The following is a 21,946-nucleotide window of genomic DNA, read 5'->3' as shown; positions in this document are numbered from 1 at the left end:
CACCTCAGAAGATTAAATTCAAGAGTCCATTCTTTGAAATATCAAAGTTCCTAGCATCTCCTAGGGTTCTTTCCAGATGCCTTCAGCAAGCATAAAGAAGCAGAAATCTGCTTAATAATGAGATAGTTATATTAATAATTATAATTAATATAATTATATTAGTATAACCAATAATATAAGAATGGAAGAGGGCTTTGGAATACCACACATAGCTGTTTCATAAGTGTTGGATCAATCATTCTCTGAGAGTAAGAACATATTACGTATGGCGAAGGCACTGACAAATCTCTAGTGCCTTAGTATAAAGGGTACAATTTCTGAAACAGTTACATTAATAACATTTTACCTATCCAAATTTAACCTATGGAAGGCTGTTTCTTCTGATTTGATCATTCTTCCTCAAGTAGCTGTTATAATGTTAATGAAGTACCTAGCAAATACAGTAAAAGACATCTTGACATTTAATCTTTTAACACCTTTATTGAGGTATATTGGGTATATGGAGAACTGCATATATTTATTATGTACAATTTGATTAGTTTGGAAATATGAAAACACTCATGATACTATCACCATAATCAATGCAGAGGACATATCCAATGTCTCCCAAAGCTTTCTTGTGTCTCTTTGTTTTTGTTTTGGTGAAACAACAATAAAGAACATTTTGAAGTGCAAAATATGATAATATGATATTGGTAACTACAGGGACTACCTCGCACAGTAGATATCTAGAATTTATTTTTCTAACATTACTGAAACTTTATAATCATAGAATAATTCCTTATTTCCCCTACTCCCAAGGCGCCAAGAGCCACATTGCATTCTCTGTTTCTCCTAGTTTGACTACTACTCATATGTCATATAAGTGGAATATTGTTGTATTTGTCCTTCTATCATTGGCTAATTTCACTTAGCATAATGTCCTCCAGGTTCATGGATGTTGCTCCAAATGGCAGGATTTCCTTATCTTTAAGGCTGAAAAATATTCAGTTGTATGTATATACCATTCTTAAAATCCATTCACATGTAGATGGATACTTGGGCTGATTCTTGGCTAATATGAGGAATGCTGAAACAATCATGGATGCACAGATATCTTCTCAAGATGCTGATTTCAATACTTTCAAATATATACTCAGCAGTGAGATTGCTGGATTATATGGTGGTTCTATTTTTAATTTTTTGAAAACCTCCATACTATTTTTCATAGCTGCTTTTATTCCACCAACAGCACCTAGGGGTTTTGATTTCTCCACATCTACACTAACATTTGCTATCTTTGTTTTTTTTTTTTAAGTATATTATAGCTACCTAACAAGTGTGAGGTAATACATAGTTGTAGTTTTGACTTGCATTTCCATGACAATTACGCTGATTATCTTTTAATATATCTGTTGGCCATTTGTATGTATTCTTTGGAGAAATGAAATTTTGTGCAGACATAGAGAAAGCAATTCTAAAATGTATGTGGAACCACAAAACACTATGACGAGCCAAAGTAATCTTGAGGAAAGAAAACAAAGCTAGAGGTATCACAATTCCTGATTTCAAAATATATTACGAAGCTACCAGAATCAAAATGGCATGGTCCTGGCATAAAGGCAGACATATAGACAAATGGAATGGAAAAAGCCCCAGAAATAACCTCATACATATAAGGTCAACTGATTTGACAAGGGTCCCAAGAATACGCAATTTCCCAACACCATTTGTTGATCATCTCATCAACAAATGGCGTTGGGAAAACTGGATATCTATATGCAAAGAAATGAAACTGGACCTTTATCTTACACGACACACAAATATCAACTCAAAGTGGATTAAAAATTAAATATAATACCTGCAATTATAAAATTAACAAAAGAAAACATGGGCGAAATTTCTTGATAATGGTTTTGGCTATAATTTTTTGACACAATACCAAAAACACAGAAAAAAAAGTAAAAAAAAGAGAGAGAAGGAAATTGCATCAATCTAGAAAGCTTTTGCTTAGCAAAGAAAAAAACTAACAAAATGAATAGGAAATCTATGAAATGAGAAGAAAAAAATTGCAAATCATATATCTGATAATGGATTAATTTTCAAAATATATAAGGAACCCCTACAATTCAGTTGGAAAAAATCAAATAACCTGATTTTAAAACTGACTTAAAAATTTTTTTTATGATACCATTTTTGGAATGCAAAAGCAAGAGTTGCCACTGGTTAATTGACTAAATAGTGTTTTATGGCCAAGAAGTAATACTCAGTTACACTTGTATAACCAAAAGATAAGGAAATATTTAAAAAATAACATTCAAAAAGTTAACACGACTGTAAAGTCAACACAAAGCAGAGAAAAATATTTTAGTGAGACATCAAATAACTGCCATCTGAACATATTGCATCATCACTGGTCATCAGAGAGATACAAATCAAAACCACAGTGAGATACCATCTCACGCCAGTTAGAATGGTGATTATTAAAAAATCTGGAGACAACAGATGCTCGAGAGGATGTGGAGAAAAAGGAACACTTTTACACTGTTGGTGGGAGTGTAAATTAGTTCAACCATTGTGGAAGACAGTGTGGCAATTTCTCAAGGCCTTAGAAATAGAAATTCCATTTGACCCAGCAATCCCATTACTGGGTATATATCAAAAGGACTATAAATCATTCTATTATAAGGACACATGCACATGAATGTTCATTACAGCACTGTTTACAATAGCAAAGACCTGGAACCAACCCAAATGCCCATCCACAATAGACTGGATTGGGAAAATGTGGCACATATACACCATGGAATATTATGCAGCAATCAAAAAGGATGAGTTTGTGTCCTTTGTAGGGACATGGATGAATTTGGAGAACATCATTCTCAGCAAACTGACACAAGAACAGAAAATGAAATACCGCATATTCTCGCTTATAGGCGGGTGATGAAAAAAGAGAACACATGGACACAGGGAACGGAGTACTACACATTGGGGTCTACTGGGGGGAATAGGGGAGGGACAGCGGGGGGAGAAATGCCAAATGTGGGTGAAGGGGAAGATGGCAGCAAAACACACTGCCATGTGGGTACCTATGCAACTATCTTGCATGATCTGCACATATACCTCAAAACCTAAAATGCAATAAAAAAGAAAAAAAAGAAAATCCTCATGCACTACTGGTAGAATTGCAGTGTGATGTAACCATTCTGGAGAGTTATTTGTCACTAGTCACTGAACTACATGCCTCTGAAACAGCATTCTCACTCCTGTGTACATGTCTTGCAAGAGGATTTATCTGTCTCAAAGGGTATATGTAAAAAGATATTTATCAAAGCAGTATTTGATAATGCAGGACAATAGAGACAATCTTGTTTTTATTATTAGGAGAGTGGAAACATTAAATGTGGTAGGTGATCACCAAAGAGAGCTATACTGCAATAAAATGCAATTAATAAGATACATACGTATAAACACGGGAGAATGTTTTAAAACTAGCAATGACCAAAAAGAGTAAGAAACAGGCAAGGTCTATGTCACAATACTATTTTTGTAAAATAAAAATACATACTTAGGACTTTCCTTTCCAGTAATGATACACAAGGTAATTGAGACCAAACTTCCTACTTAAACTAAAAATGATTGGTTACATGTATACTCACTGGAGGTATTGAAAAGCAAAGACTGTGAATAATTATGAATCCAAAGTTCAGAAGCAACATAGCAACCCAGAGGGGCAATTCTGTGTTTTGAGGGCCCTTTCCCCTTAGGGTATTTAACGGCTCCAGAATATTTGGCTGAGAGATTTAGAAGCACATTTTAAAGTCTTTAGTAAATAAAATGGTAGCACCTAGAGGCCAGAGCTCTCCAAACTGGAGCAAGGAGAAATTCCTGACAGACCCTTCGCATATTGTGATATCAAACTGAAGGTATAATTCAAATGGTCCATAAACATATGAAAGGATGTGTAAAGTCATTAAAAACGAAAATTAAGGCAAGATACTGCTTCACCCATCAGACTGACAAAAAGTAAAATGCCTAGCAAAGTAAACTGATAGTAAAGATAAAATAAACTGAAAATATCCCACACTGCAGATGGGTATTGAAATCCTTGTACCACTTTGAAGAGCAATTTACCAATATCTGGTAGATTTCAAGAAACACATACATATAGAGCCTATAACCCCATCTCTGCTGTATACCCTAGAGAAACTCTTGTAAATATGCTTAGGTAGATGTACCATATTTGTAGCAATATTGTTTGTAATGTTGAAAAAACTATGGAGAATCTAAAATCCAGCACTAAGGGAATAAAATAACAGGTTTTGCTACATTCATCGAGTGTCATGTAGATGGTCATTAAAAGTAATAAATTATATTCTCATTATCAACGTTAATAAGTCTTAAAAACATAATAGTAACAAATTTTGCAATATGTACATACCACTTATATATATAATACAAAATTATGCTATATGTTATTTCCATAAATATGGATTAAGAACATAGAAACATATCTTGAAGAATACATGTCAATGTCCTAATCCCACAACATTGGGAGGGAAATGAGATTGAAGAGAATTACAAAGGAAACTACAACCGTATTTGTCCTGCTTTACTTCTTTTTAAGGGTGGGGGGATCTGTTAAAAACTGGAAAACCTGCTAGACAAATTCCAAAAAAGCCCTACCGTTGTCATGCTTCATTTCTTAAGAAGAAATGACCTTAAACAAATGTGGCAAGTGTTTAATTTTATTAAGGTTGGGTGCATCTGAGTTACGTGTGTTTTTATCTTGTTCTCTATATGTGTGAGTGTATATATAAAAGATTTCATAATGTAAAACAAATTATTTCATTCTATGATAATGTGACGAAGGAAGCAAAGATGTGAAATAAAAACTAATAGGAAGGAATTTACTTTAAGTAGTGTGGCCAGGGATTAGCGCTCCAAAGAAGGGATGCTTAGGCTGAAATATGGAGAAGCAGAAAGTAAGTTGAGTTTTAAAAAGTTTCAAGCAGAGTAGTATGTGAATAGACACACCAATGTCTGCAGTCTCGGATGGCATTAAATCTGCTGCTGGTTTATCTGTGATCATCATTCTGCTACAAGTTCTATAAGAGCATGGATACTGAATATTCTGTTTAACCCTGTGTTTTCATCACCAGAATAGTAACACACAGTGTGGCTCAAAAAAAAAAAAAAATTCGCAGATGAAGTGAATGACATGGTTTAAGGGACTCAAATGTTAGAGTGCCACTGACTCTGGTGGCTGGAGCTGTCGACTCATTCATCCCGTTCCTCACGCTCGAGAAGAAAGTCGGCCGTCGAGCTCTCGGTCTCCAGGACCACGACCTTTCGCCAGCCGTCCTGAGGCCACTCCCCACCTCCGCCATGAGTGTGGACATGCAGTGCCTGGACATCCAGTGTGAGGAGCTGAGCGACGCTAGGTGGGCCGAGCTGCTCCCCCTGCTCCAGCGGTGCCAGGCTGTCAGGCTGGACGACTGCGGCCTCACAGACATGAGCTCTGCACTCCAGGCCAACCCTGAGCTGACGGAGCTCAACCTGCGCAGCAACTAGCTGGGCGATGCTGGCGTGCACCGCGTGCTCCAGGCTCTGCAGAGCCCCTCCTGCAAGATCCAGAAGCTGAGCTTCCAGAACTGCTACCTGACTGGGGCCGGCTGCGGGGTCCTGTCTGGCACACTGCGCTCCGTGCCCACCCTGCAAGAGCTGCACCTCAGCGACAACCCCTTGGGGGATGCGGGCCTGCAGCTGCTCTGCGAGGGACTCCTGGACCCCCAGTGCCGCCTGGAAAAGCTGCAGCGGGAGTACTTCAGGCTCTCATCTGCCAGCTGCAAGCCCCTGGCCTCGGCGCTCAGGGCCAAGCCGGACTTCAAGGAGCTCACCGCCAGCAACAACGACATCGATGAAGCCGGCGTCCACGCGCTGCGCCAGGGCCTGAAGGACTCCCCCTGCCGGCTGGAGACGCTCAAGCTGGAGAGCTGCGGTGCCACCTCGGACAACTGCAGGGACTTTTGCAGCATCTTGGCCTCCAAGGCCTCCCGCGGGAGCTGGCCCTGGGCAACAACAGGCTGGGCGACATGGGCTGCTGCACCCCAGCTCCAGGATCAGGACCCTGTGGATCTTGGCCTCACCGCCAAGAGCTGCAGGGACCTGTGCCGTGTCCTCAGGGCCAAGGACAGCCTGAAGGAGCTCAGCCTGGCTGGCAACAAGCTTGGGGACAAGGGCGCCGGGTGCTGTGTGAGAGCCTGCTGGAGCCTGGCTGCCAGCTGGAGTCTCTGTGGGTGAAGTCCTGCAGCCTCACAGCTGCCTGCTGCTCCCACTTCAGCTCAGTGCTGGCCCAGAATAAGTTTCTCCTGGAGCTGCAAATAAGCGACAACAGGCTGGGGGACGCAGGCGTGCGGGAGCTCTGCCAGGGCCTGGGCCAGCCTGGCTCCGTGCTGCGGTCACTCTGGCTGGGGGACTGTGACGTGAGTGACAGGAGCTGCGGCAGCCTCGCCGCAACCCTGTTTGCCAACCACAGCCTGCACGAGCTGGACCTCAACAACAGCTGCCTGGGGGACGCGGGTGTCCTGCAGCTGATGGAGTGCCTGCGGCAGCCGACCTGCCTCCTAGAGCAGCTGATCCGGTACGACATCTACTGGTCTTTGGAGATGGAGAACCGGCTGCAGGCCCTGGAGAAGGAGAAGTCATCCCTGAGGGTCATCTCCTAAACTGCTTCCTGCCCGCCAGGCTCCTGAGACCCGCTCTCCCTGGACAGCCCGGCCTTGAGGCGCCCCTGGGCTTTCACCCTGAGTATCCTAGATTTGAAGAGAAACGCTCAGATCAGCTTGTTTCTGCTAGTGTATTTTGGACACTTTATAATTAAAACACTTTCTTGGCAAAAAAAAAAAAAAAAAGGACACATAGGAGCAACTAAGAATCTGATCAGATCGACGCTGTGAAATAGACAAGGGTGATCTCTGAGAACCCCTTTCTAAAACCTCTTTCGTCTTTTTTCTATTTTATCTTTCATTTATCCTCTACTCTAGAAATCCTTATTTTGTATTATTTTCTTCCTTGACCATGTACTCAATCAACTGCTAAAAAAAAAAAACAAAAAAAAAAACCCAAAACTATGATCTAGTTACAACTCACTCAATCCCAGAAATGAATCTGCAATGCCTGAGTTCCTATCATGGTAACATGTCACAAGACATTTTTTGTCAGCGTCCTTTGTCACCTGCTTTTACAAGCAGGATTTTGAAAGAGATGGAGAAAGGTAGGTTGAAGGTTCCTCATCAGGAGATTTGCTGTTAAAGCTCAATCTAAATGGAATATGAATTTTATCCTCCAGACATGCCTCAACAACTGTCAGAATTTAACCTTGAGAAAAATGAGGCAACCACTGAGAGTAATGACCCTTTTAGGGAATCTGTGCTCAATTCTGAACTCTATTCAGAGGCCTTGGGGTGGGGCTTGTTTGCACATAGTGGTCACATAAAAGCCTGGTAAACTTGGCTGGTCTCAGGGATGAGGCTGAGGGCAGAGAGCTGGGCACAACCGTGAGATTTATCCCTCACAATGGGGAAAGACAGACGTCTCCATTTATGTCTCATGCTACTTCTTCTCCTGCTTTCTGCCAATGACTCAGACTCTGCAGAACCGTAAGTCTCACTCAAGGCCCTTTCTTCCAGAGTGCATTTCAGTCACTCCCTTATGTCTTTGCTTTGCCTTCCTTTGTAAATGCAACCTTTCCACTCAGTAGGATACTTTCCAAACATAAGAAATTATTTCAGTTAATCCCTTGTTTATCTTTCATTTGTCCCCTACTCTTGAAATCATTTTTCTACATTGGGCCAATCAGAGTCATAAATACAAGTAGTCACTAGGAAGCACGATTAGATAAAACACTAAAAGCTTAGGTCCCACCTTCACAGAACTGTTCTGTTGGACGGAAGGCATTGAGTGTAAAGATATTCAAAATATATAGTGAGGTGCAATTTAACATGTATTGTAGGCCGTATATATCCAGAAAGTACAGCTCCTTTATTTTTCAACCATGTATCAAGTCTTCACCAACAGCCCCCAGTGGGGGATTAATGTGGGAGGGGGGGATAATTTTAATCCTACATAGTTGTAAATTGGTAAAATTCAATAATTGTGAGACTTCTTTTCCCCCCTCCCCAGTTTCTCTTTTCCATAGTGTGTAGAGGCTTGTGGTCTCCATTATCTCTTGACAGAAAAAAGTGTCAGAGTCCTTGGTCTCAAAGTTCTCCGTCCTCCATGACTACTGTCAGTCTGACTTCTTCATACCCTCTAGCATGCTCTGCTGGAGTTTAGCCATCCGATTTCTCTCGTGTGGTCAGGATTCCACACTCCTCTCTAACTGACTCACTCCATCTGTTTCATAACCCAAAGAATTCCGACCTTTCCAATGCATCCTGCCTGCAATATTATGGCTTTTTTTCTCTACTTCTTGCATATCCACACTGCACTTCGAGATGCCTACCGTGTCTCCTATATTCCAGATTGATACAGGGAAGTCTTCAGAGTCCCACTTGGGGAAAGGGATAAGGGGTTCCTCTGCCCTGTGTGTTACCCTTATTCATGTAACACAATGAGCCCTCTTCAGGTCAAAGTGGAGAAAGCAAAAATTAGGACTTCAATCCAGTAACTCTCCTGCTTTCCTCAGTCTTTTCATGCACAATTTTCTGGCAATCAGAAGGGGTACATTTCTCCCCCACTATCCCTCTACCTCATTTGCAGCTGTGGGCGCTACCACTTCCTGCTTCCAGAAAGCATTTGGGAATATGTCGTGGTTATTTTGCTTTCTGAGAGCAGACTGAATGGATAAAGCCAGTGGCATGTATTGGGTCAGAAACCCAAAAAGCCACAAAAACCACAAAAAGCAATTTGTGGTTTTGGATGCAGTCCCATACTACATAGCACCATGTTACCACTGAAACCAACCTTTCACGTTGTGTCCACCACTGAACAAAGAAGAACAAGTCTCATGCCCTACTTATCACAAGCATAAGGGGTGTAGAGAGAAAACTTAACCTTATTGCTCCAGAATTAACCCCTGATGTGATAAATGAGAGAGATTGCCGAAGAGACCCAATAGCTGTTCTCTGCTGCCTTGGGGCAGTAAGCTTCAGAGAGATGGAGGTTTCACCAGAATAAAATGAGAAAGAGAAAATTAAAAGTTATTGGTTTAATATTTGCTAAATTTAATCCCTGCTAAAAAGGCAAATATTTAAAATGCAAACACTCATGATTGAGTAATGTATTAAAACATTTAAGCTGCTCACTACCAGTGAAATCTTGGGCGAGTTTGTCAAGAGGGGTTTGTTCCAATTTCAATAATTATTAAATAAATATTAACTGAACTCATATAAAATAGTTCTTTAAAATATCAAATATATGTGGAATTAATTTTGAATTGTGATATCATTTGGGCTTATAATTTATAAGAATAAAAGTAGTATTAAATAAAAATTATATATATTAAATAAAAAAATATGCGTATATGCCTTCTTCTTGGGATCAAAGAACCAATGAAAAAATTTTTGGATGGGGAGGTAAAATATGATAAATTTTTATCGTTTATCACATCCTTAAAAGAGCAGTGATCAGGGGATCGGAATCATCCAGATACTAGAAAAAGATTAGATGAAAGGAACTAGCTGAATGAGGATGGGCAAGTTATTTAACTGCCCTCAGCATCTCTGTTAGAAAACAAAACCTTACCACTCATACAGTAAAATAATCTGAAACTTTAATGATTTAAGAGTGGCTCTAGAGATTCATGGCAGATAGTTTTGCCCAGGGACACATTAAAACACATGTAGTAAGATTGATGTGCTGGAGCAGACTATGTGGAGGATGAGAGGACCAAATTTGAGTTCCAGATTCCACAACTCAATTATCTTTAGATTCTCACCTCCTAGTCTCACACCTATTAATTTTGTAAAGTAACAATAGGTTTCTTGTGTCAAAGTGCCTGTCCAGAAAACAATTTAAAATGTAAGAGTTTATGTTGGCAATGGGAAGGTAAGGCTAGTAAAATAATATAAGAAAATAATAGTTTTTACTTGCGAATTTACTCTAGAAATGGCTTAACCCTGCAGATGTTGCATCATTCATTAATCCTGGAATCATTAAAGCTTTGAGGATTCACATTTTATGCATGATATACTGATTTGGCATGGGGCCAGGGATTTTATCCTTCTGTTATGTATTCCAGTTTTGGGGACTGATGAGGATCTCATGTGTTAGCTTCCACGAACATAGATGATTGTGTCATGCCTGTACCTTACAGCATTGCTGGGAAGATTAAATGGCTCAGTACAGAGACTGCTTAACAATTCCCCTTGTGTGGCAGATACTCAAAAACAGCACCAACAAAAATATATTCTCTTTCAGCCCATGAGAGTTCAAAGTGTGGAGAGGTTATATTGAGGTCGATGCTTATGGAAAGTGACCAGAAGCTATGAGCGGAGGGCATTAGAGTCAAAGGACACTCATCAATAAAGCTAAGGCAAGAATATAAGGCTTACACAAGAAACTGCCCGTGCCCCTGAAAAGTTGAAAACATTCAACAATTTAAATAAAAAAGAAAAGACTTTTCAAAATAATATGCACTCATAGTACTTATATAAACTTTTTTTTCTTTTTTTAAAAGACAGAATCTCACTCTGTCACCCAGGCTGCAGCGCAGTGGTGCAATCACATAGCTCATAGTAGCCTTGACCTCCTGGGCTTAAATGACCCTTCTGCCTCAGCCTCCTGAGAAGCTGGGACTACAGGCATGCACCATGACATGACCACACCTGGCTAAATTTTTTATCTTTATTTTTTGTAGTGATGGGCATCTCACAGTTTTGCCGAGGCTGTTCTCAAACTCCTGGCCTCAAGTGACTCTCCTGATTCAGCCTCCCAAAGTGCTGGGATCATAGGTGTAAGCCACTGTTCTGCTGTCAGCCTGAGCCTGTTTTTTTTTTTTAATTTAAAAGATAACTTATTCACGCATGTGATTCTGAAACAATAATCTATTTGGACATATTAATATTAAGTTATTAATGTTGATTACCCCAACAAATTGGGCATAAAGGGAAATGATAACAAAATACAGTCTGTGTTTGTATAGTGTGTGTGGGGGGGGAGTTGTGCATGTAAATAATTGACAAAATTTTCAAACTTGTTGATACAATATTGATTTTGACTGAGCTGTATCTGAGAAGCCTCAGAGAAGCAGCAAATACTTTTTTTCAGTGTTGCTGAAAATGATTTTGCAATATACGCATGTGTTATTTCGGGTAATGGTATATGCTTACTGAAGCTCTTTCAGTTGAATTTGTGTAAAGCTAGTCATGGTGTTCATTCCAAAGTGATGTTTATCTAGACAAATTTTAAAGTAATTCTTTTTTAAAATGAATAATCACTCCCAATTTATTATATGTGTGGGTGTGTCTGCGTATCCACGTACTTTGATGGCTATGTATTCAAGAATTCAGAAACTTTTTAAAGTTCAAAGCTGAAGTTTAAAGAGTTCAGATTGCTCTTTAAAGCAAGGAATACCTGTGAAACTGTCACATCTTGGAAAGCACTCTCCAGTGTTTTGTGGCTCCAGATTGTGTGGTGAGGCATGACCGATGAGTAAAAGATATAATTCTTGTGCTGATCTGTGACAGAAACACCATCGTATTGTTCTTAGTTCATTGACTTTTAGAATAAAGCTGATTGCAGCAATTCATACATATTGTTATGAAAACACACTTATGGATGAAAATGCTTACTATCATCAGTTTTTCTCTAAGCGAGGCTTCTTCTTTTCCCAGGCAGTACATGGTGCTGGTCCCCTCCCTGCTCCACACTGAGACCCCTGAGAAGGGCTGTGTCCTTCTGAGCCACCTAAATGAGACAGTGACTCTAAGTGCTTCATTGGAGTCTGCCAGGGGAAACAGGAGCCTCTTCACTGACCTGGTGGCGGAGAAGGACTTATTCCAATGTGTCTCCTTCACTGTGAGTGCTACAGTGCCAGCAGGCAGTCTCTGTTTGATACGTTTTATTGAGTTCTATATGTCATGGTGAGCAGTTCTGGTGTGCAATCCCAAGGAATGACTTTAAGAATGTAGTTAGGACTTCAGAAATGACTAAAAGTAGTAAACTTTCAACTATTAAGGAACAAAGCATTTTTCTTTTACCAGAATAAGGAAGAAATACATTTCTTAATTTTGTTCCTAAATAATAATCCTGTTGCCCACAAAAGATTTTGTGACATAGAGGAGTTTTCTAGTCTTGATTGTAAGTGTCTCTTTAAGGATGGGGCCAGATATTGCCCAGAAATAGATCAGATGAAAATTTTGTGATTAAAAAAGTTTTGCATGCAACATAAATTTTTGTGCATGCAGGATACTCTAAGCAAACACTTAGTACCTCTTTTTTTTTTAATTTTTTATTAGATTTTAGGTTTTGGGGTACATGAGCAGAGCATGTAAGACAGTTGCGTAGGTATACACGTGGCAGTGTGCTTTGCTTTCCTTTTCCCCTTCACCCACGTTTGGCATTTCTCCCCAGGCTATCCCTCCCCACCTCCCCCTCCCACTGGCCCTCCCCTTTTCCCCCCTATAGACCCCAGTGTTTAGTACTCCCCTTTCTGTGTCCATGTGTTCTCATTTTTCATCACCCGCCTATGAGTGAGAATATGCGGTGTTTCATTTTCTGTTCTTGTGTCAGTTTGCTGAGGATGATGTTCTCCAGGTTCATCCATGTCCCTACAAACAACACAAACTCATCATTTCTGATTGCTGCATAATATTCCATGGTGTATATGTGCCACATTTTCCCAATCCAGTCTATTATCAGTGGGCATTTGGGTTGATTCCAGGTCTTTGCTATTGTAAACAGTGCTGCAATGAACATTCGTGTATCCTTATAGTAGAACAATTTATAGTCTTTTGGATATATACCCAGTAATGGGATTGCTGGGTCAAATGGAATTTCTATTTCTAAGGCCTTGAGGAATCGCCACACTGTCTTCCACAATGGTTGAACTAATTTACACTCCCACCAACAGTGTAAAAGTGTTCCTTTTTCTCCACCCCCTCTCCAGCCTCTGTTGTCTCCAGATTTTTTAATGATCGCCATTCTAACTGGCGTGAGATGGTATCTCAATGTGGTTTTGATTTGCATCTCTCTGATGACCAGTGACGATGAGCATTTTTTCATATGATTGTTGGCCTCATATATGTCTTCTTTCGTAAAGTGTCTGTTCATATCCTTTGCCCACTTTTGAATGGGCTTGTTTTTTTCCTGTAAATCTGTTTGAGTTCTTTGTAAATTCTGGATATCAGCCCTTTGTCAGATGGGTAAACTGCAAAAATTTTTTCCCATTCTGTTGGTTGCCGATTCACTCTAGTGACTGTTTCTTTTGCCATGCAGAAGCTGTGGAGTTTCATTAGGTCCCATTTGTCTAATTTGGCTTTTGTTGCCAATGCTTTTGGTGTTTTGTTCATGAAGTCCTTGCCTACTCCTATGTCCTGGATAGTTTTGCCTAGATTTCCTTCTAGGGTTTTTATGGTGCCAGGTCTTATGTTTAAGTCTTTAATCCATCTGGAGTTAATTTTAGTGTAAGGTGTCAGGAAGGGGTCCAGTTTCTGCTTTCTGCACATGGCTAGCCAGTTTTCCCAACACCATTTATTAAACAGGGAATCCTTTCCCCATTGCTTGTTTTTGTCAGGTTTATCAAAGATTGTATAGTTGTAGATATGTTGTGTTGCCTCTGGTGCCTCTGTTTTGTTCCATTGTTCTATATCTCTGTTTTGGTACCAGTACCATGCTGTTTTGATTACTGTAGGCTTGTAGTATAGTTTGAAATCCGGTAGTGTGATGCCCCCCGCTGTGTTCTTTTTGCTTAGAATTGACTTGGCTATGCGGGCTCTCTTTTGGTTCCATATGAAGCTCATGGTGGTTTTTTCCAGTTCCGTGAAGAAAGTCAATGGTAGCTTGATGGGGAGAGCATTGATTCTGTAAATTATTTTCGGCAGTATAGCCATTTTCACGATATTAATTCTGCCTAACCATGAACATGGAATGTTTCTCGATCTGTTTGTGTCCTCTCTGATTTCGTTGAGCAGTGGTTTGTAGTTCTCCTTGAAGAGGTCCCTTACGTTCCTTGTGAGTTGTATTCCAAGGTATTTTATTCTTTTTGTAGCAATTGTGAATGGCAGTTCGTTCTTGATTTGGCTTTCTTTAAGTCTGTTATTGGTGTAGACGAATGCTTGTGATTTTTGCACATTGATTTTATATCCTGAGACTTTGCTGAAGTTACTTATCAGTTTCAGGAGTTTTGGGGCTGAGGCTGAGAAGATCCCGATGGGGTCTTCTAGGTATACTATCATGTCGCTTGCAAATAGAGACAGTTTGGCTTCCACCTTTCCAATTTGAATACCCTTTATTTCTTTTTCTTGCCTGATTGCTCTGGCTAGAACTTCCAGTACTATATTGAATAGGAGTGGTGAAAGAGGGCATCCTTGTCTAGTGCCAGATTTCAAAGGGAATGCTTCCAGTTTTTGCCCATTCAGTATGATATTGGCTGTTGGTTTGTCATAAATAGCTTTTATTACTTTGAGATACGTTCCATCGATACCGAGTTTATTGAGGGTTTTTAGCATAAAGGGCTGTTGAATTTTGTCAAATCCCTTCTCTGCGTCAATTGAGATAATCATGTGGTTTTTGTTTTTGGTTCTGTTTATGTGGTGAATTACGTTGATAGACTTGCGTATGTTGAACCAGCCTTGCATCCCCGGGATGAATCCTACTTGATCATGATGAATAAGTTTTTTGATTTGCTGTTGCAATTGGCTTGCCAATATTTTATTGAAGATTTTTGCATCTATGTTTATCATGGATATTGGCCTGAAGTTTTCTTTTCTTGTTGGGTCTCTGCCGCATTTTGGTATCAGAATGATGTTGGTCTCGTAAAATGATTTGGGAAGGATTCCCTCTAGTACCTCTTTAAAGTTGCTAACTTGGAATACTCAGCTTCTATGCTCTTCCATATTTTTTCAAAGATGCTTCTCTCCATTTCTTCTGAGTATATATACTCAGTTAAAAGGCATGTAATTTAATAAGTAGAGCTCTAGGTGAACTCCATGGAGATCTGGGTTCTACTGATGGCTGCTTTTACTGATACAGTTCCTCTATCTCATGTTAATAGCTCCACTCTTGTGTCTGGAGAAATAGTCATACCTTCCTGCTCTTTGCGGAAGCTGAAGGAGAGATAGGAAACAACAATGACTGAAAAATGCAGAGGAAGAAGACTGCACAGTTCCTCAGTAGTAAAAGCTCCTTTGCTTTTTAGCTCCCAAGGATCTCAGCCTCATCAGAGGTGGCATTCCTTAGCATCCAGATAAAGGGGCCTACACAAGACTTCAGGAAGAGGAACACAGTTCTGCTAAAGAACGCCCAAAGTTTGGTCTTTGTCCAGACAGACAAACCCATCTATAAACCAGGACAGACAGGTATGTAGGGAAATTCCACCAGTTGGGTCAACACTGAGACAGAAGGGCCACCTGAGCCTCCAAAGTCTCCATTATCCTAGCCCCATAGCCTTCTGTCTTATTACCCAAATTACCTGCTTTGTTGTGTCTGAATCTTATCAGATAACTACTTTTTCAGTAAGATTCCGCATTGTCTCTGTGGATGAAAATTTTCACCCTCAAAATGAACTGGTAAGCATCCAATATCTATAGTTTGGATCAGGTGGTGGGGAGAGCAGGTAGAGTGGGAAAACTCATCCAGAGTGAGGTAGAAAGGTACAAAAAAGCAAGAGGATGAAAGACACTTGCTTTTGAACTTGCTCCAGCCCCAGCACAGATTTGCAGTCTTATACAACACAAAATTGAGGGACAACAGATGAGGAAGTTCTTTCTCTTACAACAGTAGTTAATCAGTCTGGCAATAGAGACACGTATTGCTCTGAACACACTGCATTAAGAATAATGAAGAAGCATAAAAGAGGTGCTATTCATATTCATACTTTCAATGAATTTATGATTAAAAAAGCAACAAAGAATTATACTTTTCTGAATATATAGGTATACACAATAGAATATATTATAATTTTATTACACAATCTATACACATAGTATAGCATCTATTATACACAAAGATTTTTTATGCTTATTGAATTTCCCTCTTTTCAACTCACCTTCAATATTAACGCAAAGGAACAAAGCTGCTTTTAATAGATAGAAAACAGACAATGTTAAAATTAGAAGAAATATCCTTGGTTTACTTTCAATCAAATAATTCTGGGAATTATCTTTCTGTTAGATTTAAACCATAATGACATATAACTCTATTAATATTTATTTCTTAATTTGTGAAAGCCATCAGTTGGTCACACTATTCACTAGGAGAATTTTAGTATCCAAATTATATTCATACATAAAGATTCAATAATATCATTCACCAATAATAATTTTCAGGGTCAATAATATCATTCACCAATAATAATTTTCAGAAAAATAGTAGCACATAATAATTGTGGAATATATTGTTTATGCTCATCCTGGAACTATTGAATAATTTTCCTGAGATTTTTTTTCAATTCTGTGATGTTTCTTGTTAAATTTTGCTACAGATAGGATTCTTCCTCAGTAAGTTGTTTGATCACAAGTCTGAAATTGTAGCCTTTGCTGGAATTCTAATCACGTATCTTCTTTCCTTTTATCATATAGATTCCACTGATATACATTGAGGTAAGTATCAGAAAAAGTATCTTATAAGGAAATTAGTACTTTTAGAGAGCAGGAGGTTCTGATAATATTTCAGATAGACGAACTACTCTAAAAGCTTCCAGATCTGCATTCCTCCTATTCCCAGTTGTCAGGTTGATTGTTTTTGTTTTTCTCTTCCTTCTGTGTTTATCTTTCCTGAGGCAATTCCAATTATCACTCTAAAAATCATTTGAGATGCTCAAGGACTATTATGACTAAATTATTACTCCCCATGCTTCTTGTTTACCTTCAGAATCCAAGAAGAAATCGAGTTGCACAATGGCAGAGTCTCAAGCTAGAGGGTGGCCTCAATCAATTGTCATTTCCCCTCTCATCAGAACCCATTCAGGGCTCCTACAAGGTGGTGGTACACACAGAATCAGGTGGAAGGATAGAGCATCCCTTCGCCGTGGAGGAATTTGGTATGGATTATGGAAGATGAAAAAGGCATGATGTTTTGATTGCTAGAGTGTGAGCTCACTTAGATCCCTTGAATTTCCCGTAGGTATGTTGAACTTGCAGTAGAGTCAAACATACCTGCTTTGAAGACTATTAGGTTTAGCTAATCAGCTACTGAATTTGCTGATTTTCAGTAGCAAATTATGCTTTGCCAAGTATGAAACTTCTTGTTTCAGTGAAACCACCATCATTTGTTAGTGTCACTGAGATCTGCTGTGCTCAAGAGGTCAGTTAGATTCTGCATGAACTGATAAACCTTACCATCTTAAAGTTGACACATTGAAAAATAAATCTAATATTCAGGGTATCACTTTGGGAAAAATTATTGATACACTGAAATTATTTGTATTTCCAATAAATGTTTACCATCTTCTTTATTCATATTATCTCTACTAACAGTGCTTTCCAAGTTTGAGGTCGAAATTCAGGTGCCAAAGATAATCAGCATCATGGATGAAAAAGTGAACATAACAGTATGTGGAAAGTGAGTTATATTGTTTTATCTATAATTTTATATTTTGCCTCAATTCTGAGTGGTTTTGTAGGTACAAAATTATAAATTTGTTTTCCCTTTGCACTTTCATAATATTGCTCCATTGGCTTCTCTTTGTTTAATGATTATTAAAATTTTCAAATACACAAAAGAATAGAAAGACCCTTAATTATGATTTAATGATAAACATCTTTCCACATTGTTTTGTTACATATTTTGCTTTAACATTTTAAGATTAAGTCACAAAGATCATGATATTTGCTTCTATATGCAGTAGGATGTACCTCTAAAATACAGAGACATTTTTTCACTTACCATGATCACACCAAAATTAATTTTCCAAAACTGTTTCCAAGTTTAAAATCAAGTATCTTCAATTTTCCTAACAATTGTCTCATAAAGCTGGCTGTTCACACACAGGTTTTGGATATTATGACCCCTAAGTACCTTCTTTATCCAAATGCTCTACAGTGGAAATTTTCAATCATGTGCAAAAATTAACAGAGTATTAAAATATAATTTCATGTACCTATCACCTATTTTAAAAATTTGCCAGGTTTTTTTTGCCCCATTTCCTCCCCTATGTAGTTTTTAGCTCTAATACTTTGAAGAAAGTCATAGGAAGCTATAAATATCTTAAAGGTTTTAAATCTATAACCTCCTTTTTTTAATGACATTTCACTGAAGATCATTATTTGGCCTCTAAATGTCTTGCTTACTAAATCTGCCTTCTTGTTTCCTCATGGAACATTGAATTAATTATGCCTCATCTTTCCTCTGGGCAACTCTAAGAGGATACATTGAATGTTTTATGTTGATCTTTTGTCAAAGAAGAATTGTTTAATAACCAGAAATAGTGCAGTGATAGAACAAATTTTTTAATAACCTGAAATACTCTCTCCTCAGATTTTTATACTCCAGGCAATTTCACTTTCTCCTTTTCTTCATATGTGTGCCATAAATACTAATCCTCTATTGAGGAAAGAGGATGAGCTAATACAATGGACCAAAAATGTGACAGGGAAGCCTTAAGCTCACAGGTCACAATTACTGGGCAAAGCCAATAATTAGGATTTTATAGGAGTGATTTAGACCTAATATCAATGATCCAGTGACTGATGTCATGATTAGGAAGGGTACTAGACCCAGAATCAGCAGTGATGAGTGTGCATCCCCCACCAGAACTTACCGCTTTAACTCAGCATTCTGCTGCTTCTCTGAACCTCTATCCCTTAAGCGGTAGACAGAGGGCATGAACTTGACCCATGAGGTTCCTTTCCACTGTTGCCCTCTGTGATTACAGATACCTCTTACAGTTTCTTTTAACCTGGAAAAGCCAAACTGATTGCCTACAAGCAGTCCCAGAGAAAGCATGCAGGGTAAAGAAATACGCTGGCCTAGATATTCTATACCAGAAACACCAAAATGCCTAGGCCTCTGCCTTATTTCAGCCTCAGAGCAATGGCCAAGGAGTTATGTGTCTAACTTGGTAGTGCCCTGTTGCAGATGTCTATATCTTGGAGAGGAGTTTCAGAAAAAGCTCTTTTGATTCTATCTTTTTATTTAAAGTGATTTCAGAGGCATTTGCAAAGAGAAAAGAAAACTAATGTCCCAAGCAAAATATTGTTTATTATTCTATTACCTATCTTCTGAGAGAAAGAACTAATATAACACGTGCACACACATATCCCCACAAATTATTTTGTTTTTACATGCCTCATGGTGTTCCTCGGCCTCTTTTTCTCCCTCTCTCCCCTCTCTTCTCTGTGCGTGTGTGTAAAAGTGCACTTGTTTTTTCATGTGGGCGCATTTTCTGTTAGATTTGCTTAGTTATTATGTACTTATTTTTATTCAGTTTGTCATCTAAATTTGTTCACGTGGTATACAGAATAAGCTTAGATATTATTAAAGCAAAATAAAAAAGAATGATAGAAGATAAATAGATTAAAAGAAAGAAAACATGTTTTAAGTGACAGAGTCTCTCACCCAGGTTGGAGTGCAGTGGAGCAATCTTAGCTCACTGTAGCCTCACACTCCTGGGCTTATGTGAATCTCCCACCTAAAGCTCCTAAGTAGCTAGGACTGCAGGTGTGTGTCACCATACCAGCTAATTTTTTTTTTAAATGTTGTAGAGACTGGGTCCTGCTGTGTTACGCATGCTAGTCGGCAACTTTTGGCCTCAAGCGATCCTTCTTCTTGGCTTCCCAAAGCATTGGGGTTGTAGGCATGAGTCACTGCACCTAGACAAATGGGAAAAAAATTAATTCCAAAGAAAATGTGGTGGTACAGTGCAGTCTAGTTTCAAAGTATTATCCATTTTTAATGGATGATAGATGCATAGGGAACTGACTGGTAGTGGAAAATGCAAATAGCTTTTCTCAATTCCTAATTTATTTCTCATATGCCAGATACACCTATGGGAAGCCTGTCCCAGGACTTGCGACTGTGAGCCTGTGTAGAAAATATTTTCCTGTTTCTTATTGTGCTCCCAAGGAAATCTGTGAGGAATTCAGTCAACAGGTTAGTATGTGGTATTCTCTCTCAATGCTGTCACTTTTTACAAACAGTGAGAGACTCCATTTTATGAACTAGAAATAGGGTATCAGGAGAAGCTCATCCCAAAATAACCACAACCAAAAAAGGAATTTCTGTTCTTAGTCCTTTGAATGACTAACTTTGGAGGTTACAAAGCAGATTATTGAAGGTTATTGAGTTATTGAAGGTCAATTAACATGCTTACCACAAAAAAAAGTTTTCTTGTCATTATAGAGAGAACAGTAGATTTAGCGACTATTAGTCTTAATCTGTATGATATTTATTGGTTTTGGTATTTTTCTCAGCTCAACAGCAATGGCTGCATCACCCAACAAGTACAAGCAAATCTGCTCCAGATTAAAAACACAGGCTTTGAAATGAAGCTCAGAGTGGAAGCCAGGATCAGAGAAGAGGGAACAGGTGTGAGTACTGAATGAATATGGGAAATAAAACAATAAACCTTAATTTACTTCCTATAACAAAATAAGGGTCATTTGTAGGAAAGAAATTTTAGAAATAAAGTAATGTCTAAAAGTACTGACTCTTCATATTTTTTAGATGTGGTAGTCACTACAAATGGGATCAGTGAAATCACAAACGTTGCATCCAAACTCATATTCGTGAAAGTGGATTCACACTTTAGACGAGGAATCCCCTTTTTTGGACAGGTAGGATATTTTAATTCACAGGTAAGCAAACTGTCCAGATGCACCTAAGCCCAGGGCACAGTGTTGCAGCCCACATTTGGTTAGTATTACCAGTTAATTAATATGACCAAAACCATGAAACCAAGGAGAAATACTTTCCTTTCTAAATATCACTGATGAAATGTACAGACACACACTAAACTATTATGAGAATCAGACATCTCTTTTCATATGTAGCTAATAAAGATACTTAACTTAATGTTCTTAGTTATATCAGATTTCCTCTTTCATCTAGTTTTGAATAAATGATATTTCTGTCATGACTCAGCCAGCATCAGAAGTTTCAGAGTTTATAACATTTATGGCTGTCTGTGTCCTTTTTTCATCTGTTATTCTCTTTAGACATAAGTAAATAAGTTTAATTTTAGGCAGAGGTATTAAAATAGTGTACCTTTCATAGGTATTATTATTGTATTGTTTATATGTTTAATGTATATATTTTAATAATAACAAAACAAATAAAATATTAATTTTATTTATAGAAATAATTTTACCAGTTTTATATTTAGTAAATAAGACATTTGACCAGACATAGTGGCTCATGCTCATAATCCCAGCACTTTGGGAGGCTAGGGTGGGGGGTGGGGTGGGGAGGATCACCTGAGGCCAGGAGTTCTAGCTCAGCCCGGGCAACATAGTGAGACTTTGCCTCTACAAAAAAAAAAAAAAAAAAAAAAAAAGTAGCAGCGGTCTGTTGGCTACTTCCCAGCTACTTGAAAAGTCGAGGCTGGAGGATCCCTTGAGCTCAGAACTTTGATGCTGCTGTGAGCTATGATGGTACCACTGCACTCCAGCCTGGGCAACAGAGAAAGACCTGTTGTGGAAGAAAAGAAAAGAAGAAAAGGAAAGGGAATGGGAAAAGGCAGAGAAGGAAAACAGGGAAGAAGGGAAGGGAAGAGAAGGGGAGGGAAGGGGAAGGGAGGGGAGAGGAGGGCAGGACAGGGAAGGGCAGGGAAGGGAAGGGCAGGGAAGGGAAGGGAAGGGAAGGGAAG

General features: G+C 38.9%; 1 protein-coding gene and 1 pseudogene across 3 annotated transcripts in view; both read left to right on the top strand.

Annotated features, from left to right (window-relative positions):
* Positions 1–5,367: 5,367 nt before the first annotated feature.
* Positions 5,368–6,707, top strand: LOC100411664 (ribonuclease inhibitor-like; annotated as a pseudogene).
* Positions 6,708–7,502: 795 nt separating this feature from the next.
* The window catches only part of PZP (PZP alpha-2-macroglobulin like), a 71,814-nt gene continuing 57,370 nt past the window's right edge, over positions 7,503–21,946 (top strand). For all 3 annotated transcript variants that reach the window (XM_002752326.7, XM_009003572.5, XM_017975946.4), the window contains exons 1-10: positions 7,503–7,640; positions 11,817–12,000; positions 15,341–15,500; positions 15,658–15,710; positions 16,722–16,742; positions 17,014–17,182; positions 17,619–17,703; positions 20,121–20,232; positions 20,553–20,667; positions 20,806–20,915. In XM_002752326.7, coding sequence (XP_002752372.4) covers positions 7,558–7,640; positions 11,817–12,000; positions 15,341–15,500; positions 15,658–15,710; positions 16,722–16,742; positions 17,014–17,182; positions 17,619–17,703; positions 20,121–20,232; positions 20,553–20,667; positions 20,806–20,915 — 1,092 coding nt within the window. In that variant the 5' untranslated portion in view covers positions 7,503–7,557. The remainder of the gene's footprint in view (positions 7,641–11,816; positions 12,001–15,340; positions 15,501–15,657; positions 15,711–16,721; positions 16,743–17,013; positions 17,183–17,618; positions 17,704–20,120; positions 20,233–20,552; positions 20,668–20,805; positions 20,916–21,946) is intronic.

Source organism: Callithrix jacchus, chromosome 9, assembly GCF_049354715.1.
Source record: "Callithrix jacchus isolate 240 chromosome 9, calJac240_pri, whole genome shotgun sequence".
Classification (NCBI taxonomy): Eukaryota; Metazoa; Chordata; class Mammalia; order Primates; family Cebidae; genus Callithrix; species Callithrix jacchus.
Note: the sequence above shows the minus strand (reverse complement) of the source record. Positions and strands in the feature narration are given on the sequence as shown.